Consider the following 27,086-nt stretch of genomic DNA (forward strand, 5'->3'; position numbering starts at 1 on the left):
TGCGCTCCGACAGTTGACAGACATGGGGTTCCCAGAAGCAGAAGCTACCAAAGCACTGCATGCCAAAAGGTGAGACAGAATCTAATGTGGTTAGTCTCCTTCTTTGAGGGATGAGTGTGATTAAACCCCAATGTGTTACCATCTGATGTGGAAATGTACTAAACAATCTCTTCTAATTCAATTTGCACAAAAAAATGAGTTGTATTATTAGAATCTACATGATGGTACTTCAAAATATTACAATCTTTTTCTGCTTTCCTGTCGAATATTATTACAGAATGTGCATGTCTTCACCTGAGCATGACAAAATTCAGTATGCGCATACTTAATCCCTTAATGACAGGTGACAAGATATCACGTCAAGTTTTGGCAGTGTCAGCTACTGGGGATGAGATATTTCATCATGTCTATCCTCTTGGCTGGCGCACCAGGTGAATGGGCAAATAGTGCTTGGCAGCCGCCAGTGCGGGTGAATATCCCGAGGCATTAAGCTTAACCCATTAACGACGGGTGACTACATATCACATCTAGTGTTTTTTGGGCCAGACGCTGGGGACGAGTTATTTTGTCCAGGATGGCGCGCCAGGTAAACGGGTGCACAGCGCTCGCTCGCGGCCAGAGTGGCCAAGAATCCTGACGCATTAGGCTTATGCGTTTGATTGTCCCGGCATTTTGGCCATTTAAAGCCGAAATAGCCCTGTCAGGAACGGGTTAAGCGTTTGAAATATCCCGGCATTTTAACCATTTTGAGCCAAAACAGCCTGGTCGTTAATGGGTTATGGATCAGTTCAGTTCAGACAGATATGCGAAGACGTCGCTTCGCCCGGGCTATGTGCTCAAGGCGGCCCGGCCTCTGCCAGCTATGAGTGCTGACTCATCTTATCTAATCTTATCTGATCATCATCGCTGAATTCAATTCAGCTCAGTTCAGAGAGATTTTGAGAAGACGTCGCTTCACCCGGGTTGTGTGGATGGGGTAGCCCGGTCTCTATTGGCTATAAGTGCTGACCCATCTGATCATCATAACTGAACTTTTACCGTGGCGGTCGGATTGCCTGTAGGCGCTCCAGTTGCCAGGGGGCTAGTGACAGGCATAGCCGTCTAACCAGTCCGGCGGCTGTCGTCTCTGGGCCCTGCCTGAGGAAGCGAGTGTGCTCGCATTCCATCAGGTAGTGCTCTAATTTGGCGTCCGGCGCGCCACAATACTCACAAGGTTATGGAGTTTAGGGCAAGGACAAATTTGATAAAATTGCAATAAAAACAATTGACTTATTATTTTTTTTCTTTGCATATTGCACATTTAAGAGGAACATTGTCGAGTTACCCATATGGTAGAGGTGGAACATACATAAGGAGTAAAATAATTTCTTCTTTTCATTTACCTTCTTGCACTTTATTAAATGTATATCAGTATGTATTATGTCCAGCTCTTAACCTATTCATGATGTGCTGGGACATCACCTGGAGGAAGCAAAATATTGCCCTGACGAGAAAGGATGTCACCTGGAACGATTAGGTTAAAGGCTTATAAATGTTGGTGCCTTTTATCATATTATAGAAGGTAGAACACTATGAAGAAGTTTTATGGAAAGCTATATTTCTTTGGTAGTATATCATTAACCCATTGTGGATAGGTGTCATGACAGATGGTGTATAAATTTTCGGCCTGATGGTGAGCGTAATGACATGTATGATGATAGTCATCCTACCATGTTTGAAGTTGAGGGAGAGTGGATCGCTGTGATTCTTTATTGTACTACGTGTAATAACTCTGTTAACTCATTGATGATGGATGATGTGATATCATGATATGGCCTGTCAGGTCTTCCCGCTGATGATGCGATCTCACATCATGGCCTTTTGTATGGCTGATACAGCCAGCTGCTACCTGAGTGAGTGAATAGTCTGCCGCTATTGGGTTAAGTGGGTGACGATGACAATAGCAATCATAATTTCTATAGCTACAGTATTAATAACACATTGCTGATGTGGCACCTAACGACCTAACTGTTCATCAAAGTGAACGGTCTACAACACTAGTGGCACTGGCTAAGAATTAGAAGGATGGGGAAAGGGTTTTCTCCTCCCTCCGGGTAGCGCAGACTAGCCCAAACAATATTTTTCCATAAATCCATCATAAAATACGAGTTTTGGCTGACTTTGAAACCCTGTAGCTCTAGAGCTAGTGCCGTTACAGCCATAATACTTCATGACTGTGAGCAGATCCTGATGTTGCATCATGTCCGCATTGACACCCGTCTCTTAGGCCTAATTGCTGCCGACATGTATGTCATGACACCCATACGCAATGGATTATCCAAAATGGGTTTAAACTAAAATCCAAAACACTTTCTCCTAGCACCAGCAAAAAAAAAAAACCTTGAAGGGCACCCATCCATGGTCTCTAGCAAACTCTATCTTCAGAGAACAATGAGACACACAAAGGTGCAATGAAGGATGTGGAAGCAGAATGAGAAGAGGAAGGTGACGACGGTGTGTCACACCTGTGTGACACACCGTCGTACTTGATAATGGGGCGACACACCAGTGTGATGTCCCCGAGGCGATATTACTTAGGCCCGGCGTAGAGGGTTGCCAGTTCTCGCCGGGCCCGTTGGGATTGGGTTAAACCATGCCCTGTGTCTACAATGTACCCCAGTGCCAGTAAAGCTATCTTGTGCTATGGCACTTGCAGTCATAAGCACATGTTTCCTTCCTCTTCCCCCTCTCTTCATGTTATATGCACTGTGGATATTTATTTTTCATATTTGTTGAAGATAGTACATGAATGCTAAAAAGATACATAAAACCATAATACTTCAGTCACACTTAGTTTAAAGAAAATAATGAGCTGATATAGCCCCCATACTACAATATTAGTCAGTCGTAACATTGAACCCTGTCATATGACACATATAAGTCTCATAAGCCAGCAGAACACAAAAAAAGGGGAGCACAAAAATGACTTGTTTTATAATGAATGGATGAAAGAGAGCAGGAAAGGTCACAATATGGCATGTGGAGCTGCCCTGCTCTGGAATATAATCCATTGGGTGCTGCATAGGTGGCACTAGTGAACATCCTGAGGATTAGGTAAGTAAATCTACCCCTGCCTACAATGGGTTAAATGTCTGAATAGAAAATTAAGAGAATGTCAATGTGGGTGAGTAACTGAATTTGAAAAATTCCCCTGAAAATGATATCTCTTAAATCTTAACCCATTAGGGATGGGAGATAGATTTGCTTGCCCAGGCTCCAGGATGGGGTTTGTTTCATAATGATGCAGTTTCATGCTACAGAGTTTGGCAATTTGCTGTGCGCCATCACTCTATAAAGATAGGGATTGCTAGAGACCGTGGCTGGGTGCCATTCAAGGCTCTCTCTCCTGCTAGAACTAGGAGAAAGTCATGCCATCTAGGTTTTGCATTTTAGGTGAAACCCATTTTGCTTAATATTATAATTATAGTTATTATGATTGCAATTGCCATCATCACTCACTCTTTACTCATAGCACAATAAAATAACAAAGTAATCCAAAATCCCCATATCATGAACATCACGATCCCCGTCATCAGGCCAAAGCACATGCTTCATGTATGGCATGACACCTGTTTGCAGTGGGTTAAGTCATCTTCATATATTATTTTGCGAGATGATCATGATTTTTTTTTTTTTTTTTTTTTTTTTTTTTTTTTATATACTCAGAAATGTTATGGAGGCAATGGAATGGCTTTTGGAGCAAGGCAACAGAAGTGACAGTGCAACTGGCAGCGAGGAAGCGGACTCAGCAAGCAACAGGATGGCTACGGAACAGACAGCAGCACATGCCGCAGTTTCTTCAGCTGCCAGTGATATGTCCCAGGATCCAGCCAAAAGGATATTAAACACCTTTTTACAATATCATCGTAAATGGTTCCAGGTCTGATGATCTTGAATTTTATTCTTTACCATTATCTGCTTTCCAGGTATAATTATTCCATCATTGTGTCATAGAAACATACTAGTAATTCAAGACAAAGTTTCTTTAATTTGTTAAATGAAACCACCTACCATGAGAACTGTTTCAGTGTCAGTACTGAAAAGGTGTTGACTAATTCTATCAGATATTGGTAGAATTACACTTCTGTTTTATTTTTTATCTGTATAAACACTTAGGGAAAGCTCCTGCTATATCTAAAATGTCCTACCTACTGAAATTAACAAATAGCCTAAAAAAAAGGCAAGGCTGTAAATATAAAGAAAAACATGGATATAAAGTAATTAATGAAGTGTAATTATGAATAGGAGGTTTATTACACACATAAAAGGGCTTGAAGCTAGTAACTAAAAAGGGAGGATGGGTCTAGGATCTGTGCCTGGACAGCAATATACCAATAGAAAAAGGAATAAACAAGTATGAGTAATTCCCTGATGCAAGATCCATAATCTTCATTTTTTTCTTTTGCCTTTTCCCATTTTTGGGGTTACCACAGCAGATCATCTGTCTCCATTTTCCTTTATCCTCTACATCTTCTTTAATCAGACCAACTGCTCTCATATCTTCTCTCACTGGTGGTTCCTCATCACATGCCCAAATCACCCAAAGCTTACCTCCCTTGCCTTATTTCCAAATTTTTCCACTTGTGTTTTTCCTCTTGTATATTAATTTCTAATCTCATCCTTTCTCATTACCCCAGTGAGAACCTTAACATCCCGATCTCTGCTACTTCTATTTCTGCCTCGTGCCACATGGTTAGAGCTATTGTCTCCAAACCATACAGCATGGCTGGCCTTACTGCCACCCCACAAGCTTTCCCTTTCAAAGTTGCAGATATTCTTCTGTCACAGATCACTCCCAAGACTTCTCCAGGCATTCCATCCCACTTGCATTTTCTTCCTCACTTCCTCACACATGTACTCTGTCTTACTTTAGCTGACTCTCCTACCCCTACTTTTTGGTGCATGTTGCCAACTTTCCAGGTTGTTTTAACCTCCTCTCTAGTATCTCCATAGATTGCTATGTCATTGGCAAATAACATATACCATGGAAAGTCCTGTCTAATAGCATTAGTTATTCTGGTCATCTTCATAGCAAACCGGATAGGGCATAGAGCTAATCCCTGGTGCAATCCTACCTCTACACTAAACCATTCCATAGTTCTGACTGCACACCTCACTGCTGTTAGACTGTTCTTGTAAATATCATGCACTACGCTCACTTCCAGTTCACTCTAGACTTCCTCATGCCATACCACAATTTATCTCTTGGCATCCTATCATATGCTGTCTTAACATCCACAAATACGCAGTGCAACTCTTTCTGGCTTTCCCTATACTTTTCTATCAACATTTACTAAGCAAATATGGCATCTGATATACTCCTACCTGGCATGAATCCATACAGTGGTCTGCTGATTGTTACTTGCCCTTAGTCTTGCTTTTACCACTCTTTTCCAGATCTTCAGACTATGAGCTAACAGCTTTCTTCCATGATAGTTTGTACAATTTCGCGCATTCTTTCCACCTTCTTAGCACACTTACCTCCTCAGACAGCACAGCTTGTTCCAGATAACCACAACCCAACCCCCTCTTGCCAATCTGATGCAACCCACACCAATGTAAACTACCAAGCAAGGAGTCTCACCCCCCTTCTTTTTTTAACTCCGACTTTATTCTTTTACCAGGCAACTAGCTACCTTAGTTTTTTTCCCTCCATACCCAAAGGGTCCTCCTCCCCTCTTAACTACGTGACAATGTTTTACATCGTTACGTATGTAAATACCCATAGGAATTGTGCATTGTAGGAGCCGTTGATCATGATGTGATAAGACATCATCCAGCTGGAGCGAAATATTCCCATGACATGATATCACATCCCCAATGGGTTAATGCTTTCACATTTTTTTCTATGTTTATCATTTATCACTATGAGCAGTTTACATGTTTTTGAGTCTTCTTCAATTCTCATTTTTTGTCGTGGACTTGCTTGAGCACACTCATCTGCATAATTACCATTGCTAAACCTATTTACACTGGGCCTGCCTGGCTCTAATAATTTATTTAATATTTATCACAAATATGGCTGCAGTCTCTTAACCCTATGGTGACGGTGCGTCACACTCGTGTGACACAGCTAAATTCCCGATGCCGGGGCGTCATGCCAGTGTGACGTTTCCAATGCAATATTGCAATGGCCCGGTGTAGGGGTTTTCGTGTAGCGCGTGCCCTGTCGGGAAAGGGTTAAGGTTGTGGCGATTGAATGAGATTAGTGGTATGTCAGTGTTTAATAGATTATGTTCTTGCATTACAGCCCAACATGCAGGCCATGGAAAATTTAGTAAACATGGGTTTCAGCGAAGAGCAGGTCACTGAAGCACTTCGTTGCAGTGGAAATAAACAGAGTAGTGCAGTAAGTATAGAATATACTCAGAGCCTTGTGATTAATAACCCCTAATGGATGTTTAGTAAATTTAGTCATGCTCAGGAGAAGTAGGCAACCTGTTTCATATTCTATAGGCTGCCAGTTAATTATTGTAATGTTAACAAGTCTTATGTGTAGATTTTGATCGGTAGATTCCAAAAATACTACTAATTTTTTGTGGCACTCAAACTGAATAGATATATATGATTGTTTAGTGCATTTAAAAAGTTTGGGTTAAAAAGTTGCTGAAAACAAAAAACTTTTGCTGTATGTAAGTTGTAAAGTGAAGAATAGAAAAATAATTTTAAAAAATTCGCAGAGCTGTCATTATTATTCATAAGGTGAAAATGAGGTGTTTTTTATAGTCAAGTTGGCCATTTGAGAGTGTATGAATGATGACCGAACAGTAGTGCAGTAAGTAAAGAACACTTTCAGATTGATGTAGATAATGATATGGAGCCTCCCTCAAATTAACCCACTCACGATGGGGGCATTCTAGCCTTGAATGTCACAATGCCGGGGCTTTCGAATTCTTAGGCCTAAATCAATTAAATGGCTGGCACAATACTGTGCCGCCCGGCCACTGGGTTTTTGAATGAGCGGTACAGTACTGTACCACCCGTCCAGAGAGGGTTAACAAGTAGAATGAGAGAGAGTGAGAGTGAGTGTGCTTGTGGTTAGTGTGTGTGAGGCTAAATTTAATATTTATCATACTTTTCAGTGTGAATTGCTTTTGAGTAACCGTTCAGCAATGCCAGATGACAGAGGATTGGAACGAGATTCACCAATTATTTCAGCCATTCTTGCATCTCCTGTTATACAACTGGCATTACCAAAGCCAAAAACACTTTTAGGTAAGATAACCCATCTATTTATGAGGTACTGCTTACTATGTATACACCCAGGTTTATTCATTTTTAGGAATTATTTGATAAACTTTTGAATATAAGCCAAGGTTTTTCTGTATAGTTATGTTTTCTTAAGCATAGTATCTGTGTTTTATGTGTAGTTTTACAATTATAGACAAGAGCTTATGATATACACTGTACACAACATATAATAACTGTTAGCTAGTTGATTACCATTAGTTATCAGTTCATTATTAAATTTTAATCTATTAAACATAGCCACTTGACACTGATACCTTTTTTTTATGGTTTCAGCGCTGATGATGCTGTTTGAAAGCCCTAATAATGCTAATATGTGGTTAAGTGACCCAGACACACACCCAGTTGTTAGCCAAGTTCTGAGGATTTACCATGCTGAAAAACATTGTCTGAGTCATAATCGTCCTCTAGCATCATCAGGACCAGTTGATCCAACAGCTGTGTCACGCACTTTAGGTATAATGAGAGTCAGCACATCTGTTAATCCATCTCCACTTCAACAATCACAATTTGCCAATGTAACTTACACTCAGTCATTTCCCCTTGGCATCAGAAGTGCTAGTAGCAATGGGATGGCAGGCATGAGAAGCACTAGCAGTAGTTTTGACCAACCGTCACATTCACTCTCCATGTCGCCGGTAGCCATGCGCAGATCATCCCCTGGACCCATGCCTTCCAGTCTGCACATGAATGCTTCCCCCATTCCTGCAACTGTTCATACTGTACCAGCTGTACGGCTAAACTCGGAAGAGTCAATGTCTCTTTCTGGGTCGCCAGTCAGGGCAAGAAGTGGAGCACGTAGCCTTTCAGACCTGACAGGAAGTCAGCCAGCTCCAGAAAGACAGTCTTATGAAGCCAGTGCAAGACATACGCAAAATTGTGTCAATCCATTTACATCTATAGATAGCAATGATGTAGAAATGGAAGATAGGACTGATTCTCATGTTATGGAAACAAAATGAAGAAAAAAAATTAGTGCATTTGTCATTTAACTCATTTAATAGAGCTGGTCTTCTAGCATGAAGCCTAATTACATTGTATGTATTTGCTGTTAACCTCTTAATGACAGACTGTGCATCCAGACTGCCAGTTAGGTCGTTAGGCACCCTTTCATTATTGGGTTAAGAGTTTAAAGGACAACACATGGTTTATGCAAACTCTTTGTTTCTTACTAATCGAACAGATTCTGTATCCCCTCACAGTGAATTTTCATCTCAGCTTCTCTAACCCTTTCTCTGCCACAAACGGGTATATCTGCCAGATACTCTTGGTTGCTATCTTGACTTCATAAGTTATCATTATGATGTACTTCAAAAGTGCAGATGATATTTTCTGCCTATGCATTACCTATAATTTAGCTTTTCATATTTAACACTAAAATTCTTTGGTTCTTACTTAACCCATTCGCGCCGGTTGATTTGCTATTACGTTTAGTGGTTTTTGGGTCAGATGCCGGGGATGAGATATTTAGTCAAGGCTGGCGCGCCGGGTGATCGGGCGTACAGCCCTCGTTCGTGGCTAGTGCGGTCGAGAAACCCTTGGCATTAGGCTTATGCGTTAGAATATCTCGGCATTTCAACCATTTAGAGCCAAAATAGCCCTGTCGTCAATGAGTTCAAGATATTGGAAGAAATGGGTAGAGCTATAAATATCTATTGTTTTGTATATATGATTCTATATAAAAATGTAACTAAATGAACATTGTTTCCCCTCAGTGTTAATGTATTTTGTCTCCCTGAACATTTTTCTCTGTAAATTTATGTCAAGTGTATAAACATAGCTTTGGTGATATTGTGTTTGAAAAGAAACAAAAAAGAGAAAGAAAAAGAAAGGCAACATAGTTTGGATGACTATGCCATCCCTACATTATTGTTTGAACGTGTTTTTCTGTATGGCAAGCATAAACACAATTTTAGAACTGAACAGGAAACTTCTTAAAGGTTGCTTATAAGACCATTATCAATAAATATACTAGATTATAATAAATTTGCATGATGCACAGTCACTGTAATATGAGTCTACACTCTCTCTTGCCCAATTCCTCCAGTGCTACACCAGCCCTCCAACACTCCCAAAACATGGCCCTTACACTTCTCCAACACTACGCTATTCCCCCAACACTCGCCTTGGCACTCCAACATTGCCCAAATACTTCTCCAATACTACACCACTCTTTCAACAGTTCTCCCCAACTTTAGATCTCCATCTATGTAGGAGGTAACCCCTATAGGACAGCATGGTTCAGGGCTACATGTACAGACCAGATGGGAAAACATGTCATCTACATTAATACATAATTATTGCAGCTCCAATTCTTCTAATTTTGATGTTGTTGTTTTTTAACAGCTTTTGCAGAATTTTGTTCAGTATTTACACTTACCTAAGAATGACAGTTTATATACCCAAGAGGTGTGAGTTTGTTCATGATAAATAATATCAAGGTTTTGCAGTACTACCCACAGATGGTAATACATGTTTTGTTGGCACTAAGTTTATTAAGTGATTGGAAGGAGAGCTTAACAAGCCTTTTTGAAGGAAGGCTGTTGGGGTAAGCCTGCTTTTGGTAGTTAATGGGTAAAATTCTGATGACAAATTTATCTACGGGTGGTACTCATGTATGTGACATTTAATTATGCAGTGAACGACTTCATATGCTAAATGGAACAAACTGCCTTCCCTTGATGTTGGTGTATGTCTATATTATGTGCTTCAGGTTTTATTGGGAATGTGATAGGTGAACTTAAAGTACACCATTTCTGTATGAAAAAAAATAAAAAATAAAAATAAAACAATGTAACCAGCTTTTGTAGAATATGGTATCATATGACACAGTTAGGTAATTGCCACCCCATTGAGTGTTTTGCTAATAGGAAGGTTTGTTGATTTTTCTTGATTTCTTATAGCCACATAAAGTGTGGCTAAAATAAATGAAATACTGCTATAATAAAAAGGAAACAAAATCTGGAAAAATTATGTATGTCAAACTGCTTTAGTCTTCTTTAAGTGGAACATCAAAAAGGTGCTGCTGCTGAGAGGGAGTGTAGTTTGACTTCCTTTTTTTATTATAGCAATACTTCATTACATATGCATACATACACATGGTAAGTTGTGTTAAGAAAACACACACAAACACACACACACACACACACACACACACACACACACACACACACACACACACACACACACACACACACACACACACACACACACACACACACACACACACACACACACACACACACACACACACACACACACACACACACACACACACACACACACACACACACATATACATACATCTACACAAACATTAGTATCACTTACACACTTAATGACAATTATTTTGAAGCATATCAGTAAAATCATTTACTTGTATTTCTTCTTCATATTAACATTAAAGTGAAGTCATCTTAAGAATGTGTATGTTCTGTGATATCTAATTGAAATCCTTGTATTTAATACTATTATGTGACAAAAAAGGGAATTAAGTTTGTTCATTCCTTAATTGATTTTTCAATAACAGACTTCCCAATGTGTTTATTGCCCTATGCACAGTTAATGTAGTTCTAGATATCTGCATCCATGGAGTTAGAAGGCTTTCACGAGACTCAGAATTTACACCTTCGAGAATATTACTAATAAAGATTAAAGATTAATCAAACCAAGAACTAACAATTACACATGATTTCCTAAAACCCCAATGCATTGGGTGTCATCAGTCGAGGTGTGGGCTTTCCCAGGCTAGTCCCAAGATTTTCGCAAAAGTATATATTTAATCATCTTCACTTTGCAACCAATGAAACCAACTTACACTATGTTGTTCCAGCACTTTTAAATGATACCTTGTTAAAAGACTTAATCAGTAATTTGGGATTAGTAGTTTAGAAGGAATGACAAATTTATGCTGGGCAAAAATGGCCAGTCAGCTGGAGATTATGGATTGAGATCATCAACAAATGTAGCGAAACCAAAACACTATACTGATTTTAAGGGATACTACACAGACTAGCTCGTAGGGGCTGAAGTTATTTGACATTTCAAGCATGGAGTGTAGCAATAGTGTTGTTATGAAAATATCATGATTCCTTGATTGAGAGGAGCCAATTAATTTTTTCCTTGTCTAAGTGAAATATCTGCATTTTCTACTGTATTCAAAGATGTCTTGAGAACTTTTTCTTACTGACTACATATATTAGAATATAAATTCACTTTGACATCAGGTTTGCTATAATGTAGCCTATTGGGATTCAAATGCTCTACTTTATTACTGTATCATTAAGCAGAAAAATATCTTGTTGAAGTCTTGTCTAAATTTGGGAAATTGCAGAATGTTAAATTAGCAAGAACATGTAAATGTTTCCTTCTATGCTTCATTTCATTTACTCCTGATAAAAATAGACATAACTGAAAAATGAATATTTGGTTATAGTCCTATCAACATCTGAAATTTTGACACCAGACACGGTACAGTAAAATACAGCAGCCGCCTGACTAAGTCAGAATATCATAGTGCTAGCAACTGGTGGCAGCTCACAAACTGATACCAATGGTCTCATTTTTTAAACAAATGCAGGCATGTATATTTTTAAAAGCTACTGACATCTTCATATTTATGGAGTTACACAAATTATGTTCTATTAAAGGTAGAGAAAATTAACAATTTTATACATGATTTAAAAAGATATAACTAGATGCCCCCATATTCAATTAAGTAATTAATTATGGTGTATATAGAATGTTGAGGATGATAATGATACACTTACAATGTAGATTCAGATTGTCAGTGCACAAACAATGCACCACATAACACATGAGGAGAGGATTGCAAGGTTTTCTTGAATAATCCGAATTTCTGGTTATTGGTAGGGGCACAAACTTGGGACTGAAGTAATCCTTAAATTGTTTAGATATATCTTTGGTGTGAGTTATTTGTAATTGATAGATACCCATAAGATGCCAAAAATGTGAAAATCACATATCCATGAAAAAATGTGCTTTACACAACTGTGGATACCCTATAGGGTCGTAAGACTTCCAACACCAAGAATGCAATATACTGGTATGATTAAAATGTAGGCAATTAATGTGTATATATACTGTGAATGGTTAAGTAAATGTGATAATGTAATACTAATGAGTGATTTTAATTTAAGATCAAAAGTTTTTGCTCTAAACAAGTTCATAGAATTTTCTGTATCAAAATGTATCTCTTTAGGATTGCCTTAATAACTTAGATAAGCCCTAAGTTGAAACATAGTTTTGATTTGTTATCAGATTTTTGTAAGATATACCATAGTGAGTACTTTGTTCTCTAAAGATGTCCATAGATTTCATTGCAGTGTTACACTGAAAGGATGTGCATACTAAATTTAGTCATGCTCAGGTGAAGACATGTGCAAATTGTACCAATATTCCATAGGAAACCAGAAAATTATTGTGAAGTAGAATGGGGTGTATAGATTCTGAAAGTACAACTCATTTTTTTGTGTTGACTGATTGATTATTGAAATTTATCTGCCATGTCATTGTTCTGTGCTGACTGAATTAGAGCAGAGAGAAGAGATCTTTTCTGTGTCATATCTTAAGACTGTATCCTTTAGGGGTTAATAACCAAGTGAATTAATGTCTTTATATAATGTGCAATGTAACTACATGGGCTATTATTTGTATGAATAATATACATATCCAAACTTAAGTTTCATGTGATTCCATCCATTTTAAAAAGAAGGAAAGTCTCCCTTTAAACAAATGAAGAGGTCAGTAGGATAATTCAAATTCTTGAATTTTCTGTTCTCTGTGTTTTTAGTGGATAAATTGTTCAACCTTTCAGACTGCACTTTCTCGACCACTATGCAACTAGCCACATTTGTGGAATATGTGATTAAGCTATTTCTTCAAAATTTCTCAAAATGATCTTGCATCCTAATACTACATGATCAGGCTAAATTATGCAAAATAAATGGGTTAGGATGCTCTTGTCAGAGTGTTAGTTGTACATTTTAGGTAACTTCATAATAACAGAGAGAAATAACTAAAAGGACATTAATAGTATTGATAACTGGTATTTTTTTAGTGTAATATTGAATTTATGATGCTTATGTTTAAAACAGTTACAAAGCACCACATGTCTTCCTTCATCCTTTTGTCATATATGCAACACAGGAGTAATGATAAAAAGTAAAGAAGTATAAAATAGATGAAGTACTTAAAACAGTTCAATAACCAAATGAGGCAGAAATAAATCTTGATTGGGTATATTCTCAAAGTTTAAGTATATGATAAAGTGATTTTTTTTTCAAACAACTTATTTTTGGTTCCTTGACAAATTTCATCTCTGGCAAATATCATGCCATAGTTAAAATTATAATACATTTTCTTACTTAATAACTTGTGATAATATTTATCATCATATTAATCATAGCAACAGCACCACTCACATACAAGATGAACTACAAAATAGAAAAATCTACATAAGGAAATCAAGGAAAAACATGGAAATGTGCAACGTACTTGTTTATTTATTTTTCCATTATCAGGAACTTACATGTATAATTTGTAAAATAGGTTGGTGACGTGTACAAAAACAGGTTACGCATGTAGAATTGGTACACTCACGTGAAGCATCTGTAACAAAGTTAATTGTATTGTGTTGGAAGGAAGTTTGGATTGCAGTTTAATAATCATAAGGCTTTGTAAGGAACATGGAGGAGGAGGAGGAGGAGGAGGAGGAGGAGGAGGAGGAGGAGGAGGAGGAGGAAGGAGGGAGAGGAGGAGGGAAGAGGGAGGAGGAGGAGGAGGGAAGAGGGAGGAGGAGGAGGAGGGAAGAGGGAGGAGGAGGAGGAGGAGGGAAGAGGGGAGGAGAAGGAGGAGGAGGGAAGAGGGAGGAGGAGGAGGAGGGAAGAGGGAGGAGGAGGAGGAGGGAAGAGGGGAGGAGGAGGAGGAGGAGGAGGAGGAGGAGGAGGAGGGAGGAGGAGGAGGAGGAGGGGGAGGAGAGGAGGAGGAGGAGGAGGAGGAGGAAGAGGGAGGAGGAGGAGGAGGGAAGAGGGAAGAGGGAGGAGGAGGAGGAGGGAAGAGGGAGGAGGAGGAGGAGGGAAGAGGGAAGAGGGAGGAGGAGGAGGAGGGAAGAAGGAAGAGGGAGGAGGAGGAGGAGGGAAGAGGGAAGAAGGAGGAGGAGGAGGAGGAGGGAAGAGGGAAGAGGGAAGAGGGAGGAGGAGGGAAGAGGGAAGAGGGAGGAGGAGGGAAGAGGGAAGAGGGAAGAGGGAGGAGGAGGAGGAGGAAGAGGGAGGAGGAGGAGGAGGAAGAGGGAAGAGGGAGGAGGAGGAGGAGGGAAGAGGGAGGAGGAGGAGGAGGGAAGAGGGAGGAGGAGGAGGAGGAGGGAAGAGGGGGAGGAGGAGGAGGAGGAGGAGGAGGAGGAGGTAGGAGGAGGAGGAGGAGGAGGAGGAGGAGGAGGAGGAGGAGGAGGGGGGGGAGGAGGGAGGGGGGAGGGAGGAGGAAAAAGGAAGAGGAAGAGGAAGAGGAAGAGGAATAGGAGGAAGGATGAAGAGGACAAGAATGAGGAGGAGGAGGAAGAAGAAAAAGAAGAAGAAAAAAAAAAGAACACAAAGAGAGAGAGAAGGAGGAGCAGTAGGAGGGAGAGATGAAGAGAAGGAGGAAGAGAGCAGTAGTAGAAGAAAAAGAGAAATAGAAATTGAAAGAACAAGAGAACGAAGACCACTTTTACAATATTTATTTCATATTATGGTCATATATTATGATATATTTCATATGTCACCTTCTTAATCTAGAATATTTCAAATCTCATTGCCCTGAAAGAGAAAGGAGAGGAGATATAACTGTGATACATGCAGATGTGTTTCCTGTACATGTAAATATAAACGTGTGTTTTGTGTGGTACGTGTGTGTTTGTTTGAGCGTCTGTGGGTGATCGAGCTTGTGCGCTTGTTTGAGCGTGTTATCACTTGTTTGGGCGTGTTATCACTTGTTTGGGCGTGTGTGTTTGTTGGAGCGTGTTATCACTTGTTTGAGCGTGTGTGCGTTAGTTCTTGTATGTTTTAGCATATAATAGTGTGGGCGCAATTGGGTGTTTTAGAGTGTGTGTATGAATTTGTTTATAAAACATACCCTTTGTGACGTTATGAAGTATGCTCTGGCACCATCGGAATCCATAGAAAACGGGAGGAAAATGTCCAGCAGATTATCAGAAGTCTCGACCACAAGACGATCTTCACCCACGTCAAGCTGCAATTCCTTTCCACTGACCTGGAGCAAAATAGAGCATGGCCATTTATGTATACTGGTGTTTATCGTTCGGGATATTTCTCTTATGATTCTTCTGAAAAATAGATACATTTGAGGAATGACATCAGGCATCCAAAAAATAATTTGAAGGTCACATAAGTATGGATGTATTATTTATAGTACAAATCCACTTGTCCTTATAATGCCCCCAGTACATTTTTCATTCATCCTGCTAGCGTTAGTAGCTAGGTGTCAATATTTTTTTTTTCTGTCCATGAAGATCTTGATGTGCCATTGAATTTGACTAAGAAACGAGAGAGCACTGCTTTAACAATACAGAGCTGAAATACTGATCGCCAGTTATATAATTCTATTTTTTTACCCACTCAAAAAAAAAAAAAAAAAAAAGATTATGAATTTCAATCGTAGCCGAAGAATGTAAAAATACTTTGCTGTTGCAGTAAATATGAAATCTAGAAGCAACCGCCATTGGTCAGGCAGGACTCGGGAGACCCGCCATCACAAACCACAAACCTAAACTCACCATCTTCGGCAGGGAGACCTCGGCCTCCAAGCTTCTTCTCTGCTCGTCTCCCGCCTTCCTCAGTGTGTACTTGGGCACTGCCTTCTCCCTTTCCTTGGGGCCATCTTCCAAGGCTTTGGACGACAGCTCCGTTATCAGAGGCTTCTCCGCCTCTACCTTTGGCGAGGAGGAACTCGTGGCTGACTTTACATCTTCGGGTTTCCAGTGACGGACTCCACTTAGTTCTTGGACCAATGGCACGGAGGTCCTCACCGTCTGCTCTGGCAATGTTCCGTAGTATTTCTTGTTCTTCAGTACTGTCCACCCTGCGTGAATATCAATGCTATGCTTATTCCTAACCACTCTGAGGAATTTGTAAGTCTACCTATATCAATCTATCTATAATTAATATTGCAGTTCCTTAAAAAAAAGAGTGCAGATCATAAATGAATAGAATATGAGGAAGTTTCCCTCTGAACACGTTCTTTGACAGGCCTAAATAAAATAATTACAAGAAAAAGGCGAAAGTTAATAACAGGTACAACGTACAATTCTAACAAAACTTGTGGTTGGAATATCTGGCAAACAAGGAGAAAGAAGGGAAAAGGAAGAAGAGATGAGTAATAGGAGAAAAACAATGTAGAAAGGATCGAAAAAATAGAATAAGCCAGGAGACAAAAAAAACAAAAAAAAAACAAATAAAAACAAGAGAAACAGCAACAATAACTGCATAAATTGGAAAAGAGAAACGAGGGAAAGAAGAAAAAACAAGAAAGGAGTCATTGAAAGAAGAATGAAAGTGAGGAGAAAGAGGGAAATGGGAAACAGTGAGGAATAGAAAAGAAAATAAGGGAAAGAGGAAAATGGGAAACGGAGAAGGTTGGAAGACAATGAAGGAAGAAAAATAATACAGAAGCAGACAAGATGGTATAAAAATGTAAAAGAGGGAAAGGAATGGAAACAGTTGATACAAATGGAAGGGAGATATATAGTAACTAATGATTAATAAGTAATAATTATAAAAATAACAGTCATAATAAAAAAAACAATTATAGCAATAACAATAACAATAATTATGATAACACCAGTAATAATAATGATAATAATAATAATAATAGTAGTAGTAGCAACAACAGCATCAACAAACAGACTGATAAACAAAGCACAAAAAAATACCAAAGAACAAGACTCACCATTCTTGTCCAAATCCATGGAGTACTTCTCTTCGATTCCTTCCATTGTCGCAATCATGAAGAAGTTGTGGAACAGAGGGTTGTCGGTCATCTTGGTGAAAAACTTGGGGCTTATGACCACATCGCAAGCCATGCATGATTCGCCAGCTATCAATATAAAGTCAATGGTATGTTATAGTATTTATCATATGCAGTTCTCCATATCTCCAAGATACTGAAATCCTACTCAGCACAGACATCATGCTATTAGCAAACAACACCGTATACTGATTAAAGAGGAAAAAGTAGGGAAAAAATAAAGACAAAACTCTATAGAACAAACGCATATAAACACCAGCACAAACCCACACCCGCAAGCCACGCACACTTATCTTTCTCCTCGTGCAGCTGGCCAATGGACATCGGGACGCGAAAATCCGAAGGCTTATCCGACTCCAAGATGGCGATCAGCTCTTGGTCCGTGATGTCTTCCGGCGGGGGGATGGCCTCGGAGGTGCACACGTTGATGAACAACTTCTGTTTGTCTTCATTGCGTGTCTTGACGCAAAGTCCTGTAGGGAAACAAGGAGAAGAAAAGAGTGAGTTTATGACAGTGTAAAGAAAAAGGTTTATTACTCTCATTAGTTAGAAGCGCCATTTAAGGAGATGGGGGGGGGGCTTAGGCACTGGTCCTACCCAAAGCTCTCCAGGGAGGCCTCCAAATTAGCTATTATTTTTATTCCATGTTTGCCCCAACCTTTGAGCGCAATTACCAATTAAATACGTCTGACATGAAATCTTCTTGACCTAGTTATATGCTACACCGATAACCCATTGACTATTATTACTTCAAAGGAAATGGTTAACCTTACGTACCTCAAACAAAGGATCGCCCCTATAAGCATTCTTTTTCAAAATTGGTAAAAGGGTTCCAAGGGATTCTTTGCAACTTTTCAACTGATACAGTGGTTCCAGACATGGCTTGCCCCACCCAAGGATATGAGAACTGACATCCCTGTTATTAGGCTCATCATGCTGTTCCCAAAATGAATCATGGTACAATTTTTAAAGAGCCACCGCCCCTTTGGCGTTAACCTTAGTGCTTGGAGGCATTTGTTTTGCCTTTTCTTTACCAAGAAAAAAATCGGTTAGTAGTTGAAATATATACAATAATCTGGTAATGTCGCACAACAAAAGTAGAAAAGAAAATTATTGATCACATAATGAATCCCCTCTTAAGTCTGGTCTGGCCATCTTCCAAGTATAAGCAATTATAACTTCACCAAACAAATTTTTTATATACATCTGGCCTTTCTTTCCTTTTTCACTAACATAAATAGAACATGAAACAAAACAGAATCAAAGGTTTTGAGGACACGTCGTTAATTATATTCAGACACAAGTGAACCTACACGACGACAACAATAGTAACAGTAATACCCAGAGTAACAACAATAGTAACAGTGATACCCAAAGTAACAATAGTAATAGTAATACCCAGAGTAACAACACGAATAACAGCACCGATAATAATAACAATAATAATAATGATAATAATAATCACAAGGATAATAATAACAACAATATTAATAATACCAAACAATAACAATAAAAAGGAACCAAGACTAATAGAAAAAAATGAGGTCACATCTCGAAGCGAATCGCTCCCGCGCATTTCCGTCGTGTTTACATCAGCAGTTTTTCGGTTGATAAAGATTACGGACAAGAGGAGTGAAGGACGAGAGGCAGAACGAAACGAGAAAGATAAAGAAGAAGCCAATGGAGAAGACGAAGAAGAAGAGAGGGAGAAGGCATGGGAACATAAAAGTAACATAATATTAACGCTTTACAAAGCAATAAAATAACTTTCCACTGTAGCATTTCTGATAAGCTACCTAGGAATGTGGTTCCCTCAGTGTGCTAGGTAATTTTGAATGATTTCAGGCGCATCTTGGCTACTGAAGGGGAGAGAACTTACTGTACTTCCATTTCATAATATTAGGGACGAAAGTAAGGGGTTAAGAGAAAGCGGGATTTGACAAGAAGTAACAAATATGACAACTAGGGCCAGAAGTATCTCGAAGTCCACACATTAATTCGGTGAAAATAATACATTTCATTTCTTGCTCTACACCCGGTCAGTAGATCCTATTACACACACACACACACACACACAAACACACACACACACAGGCACTCATCACCAAGCTCTTACTTAATTGAGTCACAAAGCTGTCTAGCTCAAAGCAACCCTGGTTGTTAAGAACTTTCAAGAACTATTTTTCGAGCAGCTTGTATGTATTATGTATTCCCATAACCAGGAATAGGAAGGGAAGTACGTAATATTAGGTGAAAGAGGAGGGAGGGAGGGAGGGAGGGAGGGAGGGAGGGAGGGAGGGAGGGGAGAGGAGAGAGAGAGAGAGAGAGAGAGAGAGAGAGAGAGAGAGAGAGAGAGAGAGAGAGAGAGAGAGAGAGAGAGAGAGAGAGAGAGAGAGAGAGAGAGAGAGAGAGAGAGAGAAAGAGAGAGAGAGAAAGAGAGAGAGAAAGAGAAAGAAAGAGAGAAAGAGAAAGAAAGAGAGAAAGAGAAAGAAAGAGAGAGAGAAAGAAAGAGAGAAAGAGAAAGAAAGAGAGAGAGAGCAAGTCCTTCCTTGCCATTATCTCATCAGTGTGGCCATACAGTCCAGTGTGTTTCCTCGACCGCCTGCACTGCCTCGCCGACTAGCCTGTCCCCTCCGGTGCTCGTACCCCCAGTGACCTTGACCTACTCAACTTTGCCATGAGAATACAATTTAAGTTCTGTCAGCTGATCAACGTAAACTTCACAGACGCTCTATCGGGCACTGACCCTCGTCTGTAGAATTGTTGCCTATGTTAAGAAGCGGCTTGAAAATATTGCAATTCAGGCAGTTTACTTTCCATGTGCAGTGTGGAAATATCACAGTATCTACAAATAAAATACTTTTAACTTTTCAGTCTAAATGCGTGATCAGTTTTGTACCATATTTTCATCTACCACGCGCAAGCCTACGAAGCAGTAGTCCTCAAACTTTTTATTTCTGTGATGGTGCACAAACCTCACGTAGTCCTTTCTCTGCCACGTTTTTTTTTCTCAACCGCTCCCCGATTCCACACGAGTCCATTTACACCTGTGTCACGGTTTACAGCGATTTACAGCTACTCAGAAGAAGAAGAAGAAGAAGAAGAAAAATAAAAATAAAAATAAAAATAAAAATAAAAAAAGAAGAAGAAGAAGAAGAAGAAGAAGAAGAAGAAGAAGAAGAAGAAGAAGAAGAAGAAGGAGAAGAAGAAGAGAGAAAAAGAAAGAAAAAGGCTGTGTGGTCTAATGGCAAACATGAAAGTCACCAGAAGAAGGAAAGTAATAACTTAATTTAAAGATATTATTAATCCACTTTGAAAGCTTGCAGTGTCCCTAAGTAAATGTAAACTAATTAGCAACTACTTAGCCTCCTAATACCTTTGTACCCTTACTTGGGAACCGCTGCCGCTAAGGAGCAATTGGTAATGTTAAAAGAGGGGCGTCTGGTCAGGGGTATTTTTCTCTAATGTAACTAGTGTAACAAAACTATTAATTGTTAACTCATCCCATGCTCTAAACAGGTGACATGGTAATTAAAATAGCATACAGCAATGATTAACTATCTCTTGAGGAATATAAATGTATTAGGAAGATAGTGACATTCCATCTAAAAAAGGGGGGGGGGGCTAACTTACCAAAAGGAAATAGTAGCATTACCTGTATTTAGACGGATAGAAACGTCAGTAATAACAGTGATTATAATAATAACAATGATAACAATGACGACAAAATAATAATAATAATAAATAATACTAATACTAATAATGATAATAGTAACAGAAGCAGTAGTGACAGCAGTAATAATAATAATAATAATAATAATAATAATAATAATAATAACAATAATAATGAAAACATAAGAATGAATGGCCTTCGGGTGACGAAGACTTAAAACAAAAGCGAAAAGGAGAAGAGGACTACGACAGACTGCAATGACTCACAGATAGCAGGGCGCCAGTAATCATGACTAAGCAACCCTCGAAATGTCATCCGTCCACATCCTTCAAATACATATTATATAAAAGTTAAATATGGCACCACCATCATTACGATGCTTGTCATAGCAATAACGCCTTTGGAAATAATACATAACCACAATTCTGACCAAAGATTCATTTAACTATCATACGGTGTTAATAACAAGATTATTCCTTGTGGTCGTACAGTCGAGGGCAACGGTGAGGATAATGAGAAGGAAAAATAACGCAAAAAATAATGAAGGCGAAGATATGGAGCAAAAGATCATATAATGGGGAGGGGGGATGGGGAGGGGGAGGGGGAGAAGGAGAAGGAGAGAGGGAGAGGGTGGGGGAGGGGGAGAGGGAGGGAAAGAGGGTGAGAGAGAGAGAGAGAGAGAGAGAGAGAGAGAGAGAGAGAGAGAGAGAGAGAGAGAGAGAGAGAGAGAGAGAGAGAGAGAGAGAGAGAAGAAGCTAGAGTAAGAGGTGAAACCAACTGCCTCCAAGCAAGAAGAAAACCGCAGTAAACCCAAAAATGACAACATACATTAGAAATGACACAAAGGTACCCGTTTTCTTTACCGCGCCGCCACACGAATGCAAAGCTACGAATGCAGAGCCACGGGTACATCACCATGACACGGAATTTTCGCAACTCGATTTATCAATTCGTGAAAAGCCACAGAGAAAGGTCGAGAGAGAGAGAGAGAGAGAGAGAGAGAGAGAGAGAGAGAGAGAGAGAGAGAGAGAGAGAGAGAGAGAGAGAGAGAGAGAGAGAGAGAGAGAGAGAGAGAGAGAGAGAGAGAGAGAAGAGAGAGAAGAGAGAGGAGAGAGAGAGAGAGAGAAAGAGAGAGAGAGAGAGAGAGAGAGAGAGAGAGAAAGAAAGAAAGAGAAAGAAAGAAAAAAAGAAAAAGAAAGAGAAAGAAAGAGAAAGAAAGAGAAAGAAAGAGAAAAACGAGAAAGAGAGAGAGTGCGAAATTCCATTCCTCCGAACGTCGCCCTCCGGTACCTCTGGCCTCTTGACTGCCCCAGGGGCGGTCAGAGGCAGGTGATTCAGGGACACAGCAGAAGAGTCACTCTTTGTGTGGGGCGTCATGTGAACTCAGTGATGTCTCACACTGTAACGGAGGGGGGGGGGGCTATGTCTGTAATTTTCTATCACAGCATTTTCTTTTCATTTCCCTTTCTCTTCCCTTCCATCTCTCTGTCTACTATTTGTTTGTTTGTTTGTTTGTGTGTGTGTGTGTGTGTGTGTGTGTGTGTGTGTGTGTGTGTGTGTGTGTGTGTACGCGCGCGCGTGTGTTACTGTCTGCCTATATGACTCTCTGTTTGTGTATGCGCATGTACGTGTGCGTGTGTGCATACATGCGTATGTGAGCATGCATATCCTACAATATTTCTATTCCTCTGAAGTCGATTACATATTATGCGTCACATACATTGTAATCACCCAGTGTATTTGTACGTCACACTGTAGTGGCATGACAACGTAACATTTTGGCCAAGTCATACCTCCACTGAAGTGGTCCACAGGTCAAGTAAGCTTTAAGCGTTGTCTTGTATGTGGATGCATGGATGTAATCTTGAATGCACGCACTCTTTCGTGAACAGGGAGAACACGAAATCACCGAGATTGCCGATACGAAAAGACCACGAAATGCGCGCGCTGCGGGACAGGAGGTCAAGCATTTGTTGAAATTTGGCCTCGTCAAGGTGAAGATACGGTGGGGGGGAGGGGGGGGGCGAAGAGACGACGGAGGGAGGGAGGGAGGATGGGAGAGAGGAAGGGGAGAGGGAGGGAGGATGGGAGAGAGGAAGGGGAGAGGGAGGGAGGGCAGGAGAGAGGAAGGGGAGAGGTAGGGAAGGAGAGATGGAGGGAGAGAGAATGGGGAGAGGGAGGGAGGGAGAGAGGAAGGAGAGAAGGAGGAAGGAGGATGGGAAGAGGGAGGAAGGGAGAGAGGAAGGGGAAAGGGCGGAGGTAGAGAGGAAAGGGCGAGGGAGGGAGGGAGGAAGGAGGAGGTAGAGAGGAAAGGGAGAGGGAGGGAGGGAGGAAGGAGGAGGTAGAGAGGAAAGGGAGAGGGAGGGAGGAAGGAGAGAGAGAGAGAGAGAGAGGGGAGGTAGGAGAAAGGGGAGACGGAGGGAGGGGAGAGGGTGGGAGGGAGAGAGGATTGGGAGAGGGTGGGAGAGAGAGAGAGAGAGGGGAGGTAGGAGAAAGGGGAGAGGGTGGGAGGGAGAGAGGATTGGGAGAGGGTGGGAGAGAGAGAGAGAGAGGGGAGGTAGGAGAAAGGGGAGAGGGTGGGAGGGAGAGAGGATTGGGAGAGGGTGGGAGAGAGGGTGGGAGAGAGGAAGGGGAGAGGGGAGGGAGGGAGGGAGGGAAAGAGGAAGGAGAGAAGAAGGAAAAGATGAAGGGGAGAGGGAGGGAGAAAGGGAGAGAAAAAGGGGAGAGAGAGGAAGGGAGTGTGACAGGTAGTGTGGAATAGAGAGGTAATGAAGGTGGAAAGGGGAAGGGAAGGGAAAAGGGAGTAAGGAGAGAGAATAGAGAGATAAGAAAGAAAGAGAGAGAGAGAGGAGGTTGATAGTTATATAAATGAATAGATAGAGAGCGATAGAGTGGAGAGAGAGAGAGAGGAGAAGAGAGAGGAGAGACGTGGGAAAGGGAAGAGAAGCGAGCGAGCGAAATGTGCTGTGTCACCCTTACTAACTTGAACACACACACACACTCTCTCTCTTTACGGTTAGGTGTACTCTGAAGATCACAATGTCCTCAACAAGGCTAGTTTCCCACCGAATTCAATCCAAAAAATGAACCTACTAAACGATTCTGTCTCGCAAAAAAGAGACAACAATAAAATAAAATCATAATAATAAAATAAAATAAACGCAAACGATAAGTTACGAGACATCCCCAAAGGCTTCGAGAACGTTCACTGCGGGGAAGGGAATTTGTGCATCGTCATGGCCTACCAGAGGATCGCTAGTAGAGTAATTGCACATTGATTCTGCTTTGAGACTATTATCACACAGCCATTCTTTGTTGTTCGTTTGGGATGTAGACTTTTTTGACGGGTAGAAAGGAGAAAAAAACAGCAATATTACAAATGAAGAGAGATAGAGATAGATATAGATAGATAGAGATAGAGAGAGAGAGGAAGGGAGGGAAGAGAGAGATAACTAGTGGTAATAATATCAAATGTGGGAAGATCACATACTCAAAAAAATATTATCTATCCAGAGAACAATAATTCCCTGTAAGAACATTATGAACTCCATCTCACGCAGATACTCATAACCAAATAAAACTCGAACACGCACGGGAAAACAAAATAAACAAAAATAACGAAATAAGTCTATATTTGGCAGATAAATTTTCCGGGGTTAGAAAACCCACGTGGACCAGAGCTTCCCGCCAAAGGAATTTTGGTCATTGTGATGCCATATGACCTTGATGAGCCATACGTGTCTCCTGAAGGTCTACGTATTCATTCACCATGGCTTCTTGAATGTGAAGAGTTTAAAATTTTTGTTTATTCAAATGCCCTTTACCCTTTTTTTCGTGGGGGGGGGGCGATAGAGAGGTAAAGTGTCACTGTTTAACCTAGAGGTAGTCAGCAAAACTGCACATATCATTGTTTATCTAACGTTCCATAGTTTTTTTTTGCTTTATTCCTTATTTACTCGTCTGATCCCTCCCTTTCTCCCTCTCCTCTCTGTCTCACTCTGTCTGTCTCTCTCTCTAACACACACACACACACACACAACTGCGCCCATTCATCACCACGAGGACCACTATCCACACATATCTTCGCAATTACTTCCGCACCTGCCTTTGGGTCGATGGTGACTAGAGTACTTGAAACATGCAACAAACATCAGCTCTCTCCTCTAGAGAATAATTATGTTTGGAAAAATATGAACACAGTACCGAAAAAATACACAGCCGTTAAAAGCAATCTTTAAAATCATACCATTGTAGAAAATAAAACTCGTGCTCATACACTTAATAGAAATTGTTGTATTGTTGTATTAATCATTGTTGTATTGTCATCATGTAACGGCGAGGATATTAACAATTACGACAATAACAATAGTAGTAAGTGCTTGTAATATCAGTCAACATGAACAATACTGAAGCAATGAGTGATTGTCCCATTGAAATGACAAGAACAATAACAATCAAATACAACACACAAAAAATGGGAGAGATTAGACGTTAAAGAAACGCGAAATATGAAACGGTAAATATAACAGGCTAAGCTGACCTTAACCAAGTGTTTCACAGGCTGAATGTTTACAACTGGGATACATGTTCTCTGAATACACGATGGGAACACATGAAGTATTGGTGCCAAGCCAGGCTGTCTTTAGTATGTATGGCTGAGGCTTTCTGAGGGGCTTCGCCATACAGACCATGTTGAGAGGATCGTTTTGTTGGTCTGTTCTGTCTGCCCCCGGCTGGGGAGAGAGAGAGAGAGAGAGAGAGAGAGAGAGAGAGAGAGAGAGAGAGAGAGAGAGAGAGAGAGAGAGAGAGAGAGAGAGAGAGAGAGAGAGAGAGAGAGAGAGAGAGAGAAAGAGAGAGAGAAAGAGAGAGAGAAAGAGAGAGAGAAAGAAAGAGAGAGAGAGAAAGAAAGAGAGAGAAAGAATGAGAGAGAGGGTGGAGAGGAAGGGAAGAAGCGGGAAGGAGAGGGAGAGGGGGGGGGAGGAGAGTGAGAGTGAGAGTAGAGAGTGAGTGAGTGTGTGTGTGTGTGTGTGTGTGTGTGTGTGTGTGTGTGTGTGTGTGTGTGTGTGTGTGTGTGTGTGTGTGTGTGTGTGTGTGTCTTTGGTGTCTGCTAATAGTGTTACAATTATTTTTAACCCTTAATCAACTACAGTTCATACCGTAACCTTGTTTAGTGAATACCATAACCGTGATTTACATCACAAACAACACGACCAGAAAGAGAAGCAAAAGAATACTATGAAAAGGATTATAGATCGTCTTCGGCCTTCTTAACTTTCTCAATAAATCATCAAAAGCACAAACATGTATCACATAAAATGAAACGAGACCCCAATCACGCTAACCGAACTAAGCAAGACAAGGCATTTAATTAACCTGGGCCGGGCAAATAAGAACGTTCAATATGCAAATACACAGAAGTTCTCGCTGGCTGCTCTTCAATACGGTGACTTCCCAACACCCAAGATCCGATTACATATCTTATCCACTGCTATCTGTGAGGTCACGCCTGTATCTGGATTCAGTTCGGACATACGGGGCGTGATTTGATTGTGCCTCGCCTTACTTCAGCCTAGGTTCCACTCGCTAGACTCAGCCCTGGTTCCCAGAGCTACTTGCCTCCCGTTTCGGTTACACTTTAACTTCCCCGGGATTGGTGTGGCTACATTGGCTTCAGATCGTTTTCAGTTATTTCATGACTTCATGATCACATTAAGCAAACTTCTGTGATGATTATGGGCTACAGATCCTCACTCCATGTAGAAAATATCATGATCTGGAGAGAAAACGCCCTGGCTTGCCTGGTTCCCGAGATAGCGCGAATTGGCCTGACCAAATGGGCGATAATCCATAACTTGAATCTAGTTCCAGAGTCAGATGAGAGAGAGAGAGAGAGAGAGAATTAAAATTGTGTTCAAGCAAGGACACATCCACATACATAAAGAGCACCATCGCCTCTGCCCTCAGCCTGAAACCCATGAACAGTACAGCACAATCTTGCGTGAGGTTACGTCATCCCCTTTTTTTTTTTTGGGGGGGGGGGGGGTCGCTGTTGCATATCCGTCTCCATGTGAATGGATTATACATTAGG

General features: G+C 40.6%; 2 protein-coding genes across 2 annotated transcripts in view; one reads left to right on the forward strand and one right to left on the reverse strand.

The window, feature by feature from the left end:
• Positions 1 to 12,988, forward strand: part of Kpc2 (Kip1 ubiquitination-promoting complex subunit 2) — a 20,305-nt gene extending 7,317 nt beyond the window's left edge. The window contains exons 4-8 of the mRNA XM_043007613.2: positions 1 to 69; positions 3,706 to 3,919; positions 6,290 to 6,388; positions 7,122 to 7,254; positions 7,564 to 12,988. The exon at positions 1 to 69 is cut by the window's left edge and continues 143 nt beyond it. Coding sequence (XP_042863547.2) covers positions 1 to 69; positions 3,706 to 3,919; positions 6,290 to 6,388; positions 7,122 to 7,254; positions 7,564 to 8,249 — 1,201 coding nt within the window. The 3' untranslated portion in view covers positions 8,250 to 12,988. The remainder of the gene's footprint in view (positions 70 to 3,705; positions 3,920 to 6,289; positions 6,389 to 7,121; positions 7,255 to 7,563) is intronic.
• An 802-nt stretch (positions 12,989 to 13,790) lies between these two features.
• The window catches only part of LOC122246867 (PIH1 domain-containing protein 1), a 32,987-nt gene continuing 19,691 nt past the window's right edge, over positions 13,791 to 27,086 (reverse strand). Inside the window, exons 3-7 of the mRNA XM_043005637.2 lie at positions 17,613 to 17,798; positions 17,248 to 17,394; positions 16,076 to 16,380; positions 15,415 to 15,552; positions 13,791 to 13,917 (exon numbers count right to left, since the gene is read on the reverse strand). Of these exons, the coding sequence (XP_042861571.2) occupies positions 13,882 to 13,917; positions 15,415 to 15,552; positions 16,076 to 16,380; positions 17,248 to 17,394; positions 17,613 to 17,798 (812 nt within the window). The 3' untranslated portion in view covers positions 13,791 to 13,881. The remainder of the gene's footprint in view (positions 13,918 to 15,414; positions 15,553 to 16,075; positions 16,381 to 17,247; positions 17,395 to 17,612; positions 17,799 to 27,086) is intronic.

This window comes from Penaeus japonicus, unplaced genomic scaffold (genome assembly GCF_977035675.1).
Source record: "Penaeus japonicus unplaced genomic scaffold, GWHDUDI00000001_assembly GWHDUDI00000042, whole genome shotgun sequence".
NCBI lineage: Eukaryota > Metazoa > Arthropoda > Malacostraca > Decapoda > Penaeidae > Penaeus > Penaeus japonicus.